The 10718-nt window shown below is 41.1% G+C and overlaps 1 protein-coding gene across 1 annotated transcript in view; it reads left to right on the forward strand.

The window, feature by feature from the left end:
• LOC136424846 (large neutral amino acids transporter small subunit 4-like) overlaps positions 1 to 10197 on the forward strand; it is a 39365-nt gene extending 29168 nt beyond the window's left edge. Inside the window, exons 7-15 of the mRNA XM_066413523.1 lie at positions 2218 to 2310; positions 3241 to 3506; positions 4002 to 4048; positions 4320 to 4463; positions 5386 to 5554; positions 6563 to 6761; positions 7196 to 7269; positions 7622 to 7745; positions 8187 to 10197. Coding sequence (XP_066269620.1) covers positions 2218 to 2310; positions 3241 to 3506; positions 4002 to 4048; positions 4320 to 4463; positions 5386 to 5554; positions 6563 to 6761; positions 7196 to 7269; positions 7622 to 7745; positions 8187 to 8372 — 1302 coding nt within the window. The 3' untranslated portion in view covers positions 8373 to 10197. The remainder of the gene's footprint in view (positions 1 to 2217; positions 2311 to 3240; positions 3507 to 4001; positions 4049 to 4319; positions 4464 to 5385; positions 5555 to 6562; positions 6762 to 7195; positions 7270 to 7621; positions 7746 to 8186) is intronic.
• The last annotated feature ends 521 nt before the right edge of the window (positions 10198 to 10718 follow it).

The raw sequence follows: 10718 nt of genomic DNA on the forward strand, positions 1-10718 counted from the left end.
TTGTTTTTATTTCCTTGACAAATTTAGAGAAACTGTTCCTTCACATTAATTGAACGATGATTTGATACATATACACATCGCTTGGCTGACGTGGCGCGTAGATAAGAAAGTGATAGCATTTATCCTCTTTATCCAAATTATAGGTGAACTTCAAAAGATGTCTACACAATGTTTCTTGTTTAACTTTCTGTTTGCTGTACTGAATACATGTACTTGTACAAATTATCTAGATTTCTTGCAGTTGAAAGAAACTATATCCGGAGTAAGTGAAAAGGCATGTTTTCTTTATGTTTACGTATTGTTCAATCTTATCGTCAGTTCCATGTCAGTCAAGCCTTGTCTGGTCTTCTTGTACACACTAACAGCTTTTGAGTCCGTACAGTGTCCTGTCCGGTCCCTAGATGGCGTCTAGGTGGGCGCATTCCCAGTTTATGGGTATCTTTCCGTATATATACTAAGGCATGATAAGTCTTCCTCTTGTATCAAAGCACCTCGGCGAAGTTGATTAAGGAGAGACAGCATATGGTGAACGCTTTGTACCGAATGGTGCATGGCCTATTCCCCTGCTATGAGAAAAGCGTTCAAAATTGTAGATGGCGAAAAAAAGTTTCACTTGGGTGGCTCGAGCTTTGGCTGACTGGATGAAAAGGTTGCATTGGAAGCTTGTACAGCGTAGGACCTGGGTGGATCCCAGATAAACCTTTTCACGGATCACATTGCATGCTGGGAGGCGCGGGGCATTATGGGTCTCTTTTGTGGCAAACGACATCATTCTCATAACGACGCGTATGCATATGCGTACTGTGTCTCGTAGTGTCGTCATAGTCATGATTTTTGTTTGCCCCCTGAGTTACCCATAGTACCCCGCGTCTCCCAGCATGCAATATATCCGAGAAGAGGTCTATGCTGACGTTACCGAGATGCTTTGCGTCCTTGTTTCCCTTCATTCATGTGTGAACTGTGTGCCGTGCACGTGAACAACACTAACGCTCCGCAGGTTTTGAATGGATACCAGCAAGGGACAGAAAGCAAGTACATACGAACATGCTTAACTTTGAGAACAAAAAACATCAATCATGCAAATTGCAATTGCATGGGAGTTGCAATCAATCTGAAAATTTACCAACAACATTTTGCTAACTTGTAGTGGGAGGGCTTCTATTTGCTCAAAGCAGACAGAAAGCAAGCAATGGCTTAGTTTTGTTTTTATTATCAATGATAGTTTCGGTCCGAATCTAACAACATCGCTCTAGCTTGAAGATGTTTCATTACTGTAACTAGGCTTTCTTAACCTATTCTTTTGGACACTTCAATACATACCATTGCTTGATTGAAACTAGCCACAAATTTAACAAAACGGAGTAAATTCTTATAGATTGCAGGAAGGCTGAGGCCGGCGGCGACAACGGCGACAGCAGTTCTTGTAGTAGACGGGCCGTAAGTCGAAGGAAAACTCCAAGTAATCAAATTTTAAGAACAAGCAACTCACTTTTCGATTTCGTACAACCCAGTTTTGTGTCGTTTCAGCTGACACGGTCTCGGTGTTAGTCATGCTTTAAAGACGTTTCTTTTCTATGACTGGGTTATAATTCCAGCTCCTGCCAGCAGGGCTAACCCAACTCTTAATAGTTAATGCTTGTTTCCAGGACTCCTAGCGGACCGTCTGCAACTCTAGTTTATGACAGGTCCCGTGCTGAAGCCAATAGAGCACCCGCAGTACGTAGTGGGTGAAGAGATAGGGGTAATGTAAAATGCTTACAGGTCTCAGCATCGGCTGGGCAAGAGTGTAACTAGACAAATTCAACCTTTTTACACTGTCTTGCTTCCAGCTGCCGGGCCAGCCAATGATAGCTTAGAACCAGGTTAGGGCTGCTGACGTCATCACAGAGGGCGGGGCTTGAATATATAATGAGATTTACTGGTTCAGGTTAAAGGTTAACGGTTGAAGTTCATTTCCAGAAGTGAAGACGCAGCAGCATTTGGTACTGGTAATTCCCTCAAATTCCTTTTGGGTAAATTGATGTGAACGTATTCAATACGCTTCCTTTTTGGAATAACGTCGACTAATTGGAGTTTTGTATAACGAGGCGGGCTTCTTTCCAGACAGCGGAGAAGGAAGAGACGGTAGCAGCAAGCGGGGTATATTCGTTGATACGACATTTTCTGTAGTAAATTTGATGTAAAAATCACGAAATTTTGATTCTTTGTGCCCTGGAGGTGTCGAACTTTTTCGGGCATGCGCGGTCGACCATCCTGAGCGTGATGATGGGGTCGAGCGCCTCCTCTGCTATTGTCTTCCCCGTTATGAAGGTATAAGGGTTATGACCAAGTGACGAAATCTACACAAAATCATTGACAACAATGTGTGCATTGTGCTCTATTCAGGGCTAGGGGGCGGGAGTCTTATCATTGCACGTTGTGTGCGAAAACAAAATCACAAATTCAGCAAAATTGAGTATGGGAATTAATAATGGCAAAAAGCTATATAAGTTTGTTTGCATGGCATCTAAAGGGACAGCGAAAAGAAAGAAATGAGGGTTTGGACTAGGGAATTTGGAGTTGGCTTTTGGGGTGAGTTGGATGCTGGAATACAAGGAGAATGAATAAGTATGGTGTTAGCGGTGTGTATGTATGTGTGTGTGTGTGTGTGTGTATGGGATGATACTTGGGATTGTTGTGCATTTCTAACACTCTGGGTCTTATTGTGTTGCAGGTTCACGACAGTCTCTCTATCCCCGCGTTTTACCCGGCAATTCGAACCAAATTCATCCAAACAGCTGAAGAATAGCAACAGCTTTCTAAAAGTTACCTGCCGTTCGACCCATTGCTGATACAAAAATTTCAACAAATATTCTGGTCAGATTTGACCACTTCATCCGGGGTATAGAGACACTGGTTACAATTCAGAAAAGAGGTATGGCACCAGGTTGACACATGTCCATCACATTCGGATCGAAAGAAACAAAAATCATTGCATTCTCTTTATATTATTAACACCATCATTCTTGGAAAAAAGGTCATAATTGTTTGCACAAAAGCCATAACGTCTTTTCCCCACTTGCATTTAATTGTTTTGCCTGCGTTGCTGCCTGCTCCTCCTGCAGGCTTGAGATGGTCAGTTATCAGTCTGGCATCACCAAGCCTGTCAATCATAATCAGGAGCAGGCAGTAATCAAGAATGATTAGAACGTCGTCCATTATCCGGAAGTGACGTACGATACCTTGTTCTTTCTCATGCAGGCAATCTTTGACCTTGGTGTTTCCTTCCGGGTCATGATGATGGTGATGGCTGCTGGCAGCCTATTGGCGTTCATCAATTGCGTCAACAACTACCCGTCAGAGCCCGTGCCCGGGCCGGAGACCATGGATTTCACCATACACACCGGGCTGCTCTTCGGACGGCAGAACAAAATCAGCGGGAAGAACTTCTACTCTATGGTCACCACTGTCGGCCGGAGGCTTAGTGTCGGGCACAGCCTGAAAGAGAGTGAAACATACACATCAAAGTAAGGAAGAACTTTCCTTTCCCTGTGTGCGCACCTCGTATATCAGAATTGAAACAGAATTGAACTTACGAATAAGACCTATATCTGTGACATTTGTTTGTGGAAAGAGAACAATGTATTTTATGAACGTTGCAAATCTAGTAGTGTCTAGTTGCCAACAAATAAACGATTCTATCCTCCGTTGTAGTCTCCTTCCGGCTGTTTCCTTTAAGTTACCATTTTCTTATTGCTGGCCAAGAAATAAGGAGGAAAATATAGCCTGTATTTACACAAGCTCTCGGCCGGAGGTGACTGGCGGTTACAGGACCGGCTGGCCACTAGGAGCGCGATTCGTCAGGCTAGAAGAAAACGTATATAAGAAAATGGTAACTTAAAAGAAAACAGCCGGAAGGAGACTGCAACGGAGGCTAAACGACTCCACAGTGAGTAACATATGGGATCAACCAACTTGAAACACTGAAACTTGCCACTAACCGTGTATTGTACCTATTTCAGGCTTGCACTGGACTATGGCGGAAGTGCGGACGTTGCTAATGGAGCTGGTAAGAAGCATCAGCAATTCCTTTCTTACAGTTACAATTACTGAAGCTTTAGATTGAATCATAAAGAGTGCTAAATGTATTCATATGAAAGTAAAGACTGTTATTTTTTAAACATATCTGGCTATGGTTTTATTTGGTTGTCATACATGTCATTCCACAATGTGCTTTTTTTTAATAACTTTTTAGCAAGGTTATCTATTTGAAATGCAAATAAAGACATGCACTTAAAGTATAGATCACCTTAAGATAACTGTTGTTGTGCTCTCCCCAGGCCCCTCGGCGTTCCGCCGTGCCATCTGTACCTTTGCCTTCCTGGGTGCCGCCTTGGTCATGAGCATCACACACCTCCGCCTCATGGTCTTCATCGGAACACTGTCCGAACTTCTGCAGGGACTCACCCAGGACGCTAAAATCAGTACGTACAATAATTCCGTTGTTTTTCATGCATTTATGTATTCAATAGTCTGGCCATATTTATTGTACTTCTGGTATACTTCAAATATTTATCTCAATTCCGAGTAATGTATATATATAGAGAGAGAGACAGAGACAGAGAGAGAGAGAGAGAGACGGAGAGAGAGAGACGGAGAGAGAAACAGAGAAATAGACCGACAGCAGTATAGATTGCTTGCTATACGGTGACTTCACCCGCCTCATCTTTTTCTATAAGCTAGTCAATAACTACATCAATATTAACACAGATAGTCTACTGAAACCAGCTCAGGGGCGCACCCGGGGGAGCCACACGCTCAAATTTCAACCACTTAACGCCCGAACAGACTCTTACAAACATTCATTCTTCCCCCGCGCCATCCCCGAGTGGAACGCCCTGCCTGTAGTCCATGGGCCAGGTCCCTCAAAATAGCCATTTGGTACCAAACAGAGGGAGAAAGGGTGACTTACTTTTTTGAAAAGGTTAATTCCTCTACTTTATAATTATGCATGATAACAATGTCAAATGTCCAGCTTTTTAGGAATTATCACGTGATATGGTGACGTCATTAGAATAACCTCGATTTTTGGGACTTAATTCAGAGGACTGGGACAAAATATCAAACATCAATAATCCTCGGTGAAAATCGGTTGTTACGGCTCCCACCGTTGAGTCATACCGCGCCAGGCTGGAGACCTGCCCGCCTTAGCCTGGGACCTCCTCCCCCCCTACTTTGCCCATCGCGGGGTTATCTGGGGGTTTAACAAGTTGAAGAAGTTGAAGATACGGTGACTTCACTTATATAATTATTGATACATTAAGCGTTTTCCTCCTGAGGAGGGCTTCAGTTGAAATATTATAATTTCTATATAATTAATGAATCATTTTTATGATGTCCTCATAGTTGATGTCTACACCTACATCTTCGGGCTGGTGCAGATCTGCTGTTTAATATCGGCACCTGTGATTGGTGCACTCATGGACTGGAAAACACAACCACCAGCAGAAAGCAACCAATCAGATGACGACGTCTTTGCAGATGATCGGTCCATTGCCTCCGCGGAAACCATTCGGTATGTTTGGTTTTATGTTATCCATAATCAAGAAAACATTACATTTTATACATTCAATCATGTTTAAAAGCATTCTCAATTGATCGACATGTAGCAGGGGTTTGTACATTCTGAAGTTTGCCTTAGAGTCATTGGTCAATTTGGGTTTTTGAACTGTTTGATCAATCATTTTTTATCTGTTATTAGAAAACAAATGTCATTTGCCATTTACAGATTATTTAATCTAGACTTGTGTCCATATGCATTATCAAAAACGTTTGCCGTCTATTTTTTAACAGCGTCATTACATTCACCGCCCATGTTTTTTATTATTTATTCTTTTCAATTCTTTTAATTTTTCAACAAACTTTTCTTACAAACTTTCAATAAACAATAAACATGAGCCGGTCTACATCCCTAGATATGTCTGTATTAAAACAAAACGTCCCTAGATGTCCAAATGTCTCTATAAACTATAGCTAATGCACCGACTTGTCATTCAATAAAAATAACAGCCACCGTCCATGTTCATAGAACCAGCAGTCTGTGCCTTTAAATGGTAATTGTTTCAACAAAATGCCCACTTGCAGATGCACGTTGTCCAAAGTTGTGTCAATATGCATTAAAAAATGACAGAACAACTTATTGGCAACCACCAGAACAAGAACAAATAGATTCAAGAACAGTCCAATCCTTTATATGACCCATCTTTTGAATGAACAGTGACATCTAAACTTACGCATATGTTCATTGTTGCGAGTAAGTCTCGCCTTTACACATTAATGCAGACCGTTACTGACCTGACCAGCTGTTCTAACTGCTTAATTGCCTTTTAGAATCGTACCGTCTCTGCCAATTGAAAGTATTATTTCTATAAGCTGTAAATAGTTAGTTTTTGAATACGACCTGTACAGCAAGTACACAATTCAGCAAGTTGGCTGCTATGTACTAACTGCTATGTTGTTTTAGCAATAAACCTTTCTATCTACTGTATCTATCTAAAAGACGTTTACCGCCTATTTCCTACAGCACCAACAGCACCACTGCCAGCTCCACCGGCTCCACATCCTCCCGCCCGTCCATCAGGTCCAGCATCTCCCTGACGGAGGAGGAGAAGGCCCGCATCATGGTGCAGAAGATCTGGAACGCCGCCATGGCCTTCTTCATCACCAACCTCCTCACGCTGCTGTTCGGGGTTCTCGTGCTCATACCAAACTTAGTGGTGCAGGTGGGTCAAAGACATCTTATGAACCTTCTCCCTGCTGCCTGACTCTGTTACCAATAGAGAACGGGGTGCCAAACGGCTACAAGGCATTCAGAGAAGGCTTACACCCTCTTCACGTAGGTCCGAAACACACAAAAAAAGACAGACAAACAGGCTGACATATACAGACACGCCAAACACAGTACAATGTAAATGCTATAACTGCCCATTGCAAGAACACCCCTTAGGGGACTGATGGGAAACAAATTGGTCAGTTGGTTGTTGTGTAGAGATGGTCACTTGTATAGGGTTGACTGTATAGACAGAGATACCAAGTTATAAGATCTATTGCTTCCACATGTCATGCGAATTTCCATGCCACATATGCGCATGATCACCAACCATTTTACCTTGAGACAGTAAACTGACTAGTTGTTTTACCCCTCCTTTCTGCACAGGTCGCCACGTTTGTGCTACACACGGTCATCAGAGCCTTCATGCACACAGCCACGGCGGGGCTTTTTGCAATCATGTAAGTACATCATTTGATAACCTTCTTTCAGGACAACCTATTATGTTAGGGAATAACTGTAAGCCGGTAGGAAATGGAAAATATAGAAGAAGAACAATTGTAACGTGTACAAGCTAGTCATGAAATGCATTTAATTGTGTAAATCTTTGTCTCAGCTGTCTACATGCTAAATGTCAACCCTTTTACTTTAGCCATGCATGAGAAGAACATATTTTGTCAAGTCTAACTTTGCATATGCTAAAGTGCTTCTGACTCTCCATCTGCTACGTACTAGATTCTTTACCCATATTTTGTTTTCAATAATGATTTGTGTAAAATGATCATTTTCATCATCGTTGATTCTTCCATTTAGGTTCCAAGTGTCCCTGTTCGGGAGTCTCATCGGCCTGCAGGCGTTCTTCCACGCTGCATTCGCCACGCTGCAGTACCCGCTCTTCATCGCCGTCAACGGACCTCTCGCTAAAGACCCTTTCTGGGTAAGTCATGATCAGAAATATTATTACTATCTCTTTAAAATGCATATCGTATTTTTCTGGTGTTTGTAAAGTTTTGAGCTTTGATCCAACACAAAAATGGAACTCAGCATATTTTTCTGGTTGTTGTGGGCGAGACATTTTGTAAACTGCAAAATATCATTCCTAGACAATACTGAGTAGAATAGCCCACTGTACATTGCCATTATTATTCCAATTGCACATCCACTAAACACTGAAGATGGTAAAGATGACATTGTCATTGATGCAACTCATTTAGTTGCTCAAGGTATTACTGAAGACAGTAAAGATGACATTGTCATTTATTTTATTAGCAAATATATGTTCAAAGAATAACATAGTAAAATGGCAAGTGTTTTAAAAGACCCCATGAACCTTTTCATTATATTTGATTTATGAATATGAATTTTTGTACTTTCACAGATCAACGTTGGTCTTCTGGTTGTCTCGCTGCTAAACTTCGCCCTTCCTGTCTACCTTCTGAGAAAAAGCAAAGAAATGGAGAAGGAACTAAGCTGGGAAGACGACATCAAGACCCTTCCCCCCATCCCTACAGAGATCTCCATCCCCATAGAGGGCCCACAGAACGAACCTGTGGCATACGTATAACAGTATGCTGGCAAACATGTTAGATATGGTCACTTGTGTTTCATCAACTAGTATTGTCTGTTTGTATTTTAATAATGAATGAGGACGTTTATTGTACATATATACAGACTGGTTACAGGTCACAACAAAAGAATAATTGCATACCCGGTAAACCTCTTCATGGTGTAACACACTAGGTCTGTTATACTGAAGAGTACAAGCTACATATCCGGACAGATGTTGTCAGGTCTTGTAATAAGTTGTACTGACTGTTTGATAAGTCACTATATATATACCTCTTCAACGAACATATATGCGAGTAACCGAATGCTGTATCACTCATTTACAAGTTTTCCCTTCAGGAAACGCGAAGGTGTGCAATTTTGTAGGATCTCATGTTACAAAAAGCGACTGTTGATGAAACACAATCGACCTTAAAGGTAGTGCACGACATCAGATGTAAACTTTATCCTAGGATGGAATATCCGTGCAATAGTCTGCAGTAGCGTTAAGATCTTTAAACGGAAGGTCATAACTACTACGAAATCACACACGGCCATTCTCTTTCTAAGAATTAATCAGACATTTGGAAGAAAATACTTAAACCAAGGAGGTATGACTTGAACATCCATGCTTGAACGCAATATATTCCCTCTTCTACACAAAGACTGGTTAAGTAACTCAGGGGACAGTCACAAGACTTTTCGTTTGAAATATTTCCAAGGAACAATCTAAGAAAAGCAGGGAAAATGTGATATTCTAACAAGCAAATTCTTTCAGCCTCTGCTTTAAACCTTAGTATGAAATTATGCTACTTCTTTTCCATGGTTAACGAGAAAATGTTGGCGTGAAGAAGTGGACAAACGAGAGTGCGAAAGTGAAGAAAGATGTATGTATGTAATATTATGTATATATGATGTATTCCAAATTTTTTGGAATCAAAGTGATGTTGAGATACCACTTCAGGGTCTTCGACTCAGATGACATAAAACAACAACAAAAAACATAAAAAGAGAGAAATAATATTTTGCTTCACGGGAAAGAGAGTACGTATTTTCTATCTTTAAAACTATGGGAAAGAAAACTTACGTAGAAAGAAGTCTCTATTTTCGGGATGCGTACTAGTACTTGGTTATTTTGAGAGGATATGGAAAGGAAAGTATTTACCTACACTTTCTTTCATGTCCCGTTACATGTTACCATATGATTTATTTTTATTGCCAGTTCCATGGCAGACTGTTCTTTTGTAGCCTGTGGCTGCGAGAAAGTTTTCATTGCAAGGTAATGGCTGAGACATGATACTGGTGTATGCGAGTACGTTATACTCTTTGGGCATTTTGTATGTAAATATTGTTGTAAACGTTATTTGTTGGGCACATGGAAAACAAATTGTTGTGTTGTCCTCTTTAACGTCATTTTGCGTGCTTTGTGCTAGTTTTAGTAGCACCAGACACTTGTGAAGTTTCTTATGGTGGGCCGCTATGTATAGGTAATATATAATTTGGGTACAAACTGTTTTCAAGGACAGACAATACTCTACGATAAAATGGCTCCTCTCTGACCTCAACTGAGAACACAGAACTGCAAAAATGATGAGCGCATAGCGTACTTTTTTTCTGCACTTTAGCACAATTTTGTAATGCTTTTTATGTTAGGAATATAGGGTATCTACTTATCGGTAGAACGTATAGAGCAGAGCTTCTACACATTTCATGATTTGCTCAGGGATGACCCGTAGTTTGGACAGACTGATGACAGTTACCCACATTTCCTAGTCGTTGTTTTCATGTGGAGAACACGTGTTGTGGGTCGTGTCGACGGAAAATAAACGTGGGTGATACGCAAACCTGTTTGAGACTTTGTCATTCATTGTTTACAAATGTTTATGCAAAGCTATGGAAGACTTGTTAGCATACTGTTGTGCACACACTATTATAATGTCCAAAGGTCAATGCCTCACATTTTAAGTTACGTATTGTTAGTATTGTCCTAGGATTTGAACCATGGTCTCCCCGTTGCCAACTAATAGGAACCAGAAGCTCGTCTGTGAGGATGGTACCAGTCTAGCTACAGGTACATCCAAGTTCTTCTTCCCAATACTAGTCACACTCTTACCACCGCAGCACCACCTATAAGAAAGTCAACCTCGTCTTTAGACCCAGTCTCCGACCGTATGGACTGCCATGAATATAATGTATACCTTTCCTGTCTTTGTCATACCTGCCTACGTCAGAATCTAGAGCTTTATAGTTGAAATCATATAAAGTAATCAGATGTGAACAGTTGATATGTCATGTCTCCTTTGCTATGATAAACTTGAAGGGGATTTTATATTGTTTATAGATGTTGTGATTATCTAAGTCTATC

This window comes from Branchiostoma lanceolatum, chromosome 18 (assembly GCF_035083965.1).
Source record: "Branchiostoma lanceolatum isolate klBraLanc5 chromosome 18, klBraLanc5.hap2, whole genome shotgun sequence".
In the NCBI taxonomy this organism is placed as follows: domain Eukaryota; kingdom Metazoa; phylum Chordata; class Leptocardii; order Amphioxiformes; family Branchiostomatidae; genus Branchiostoma; species Branchiostoma lanceolatum.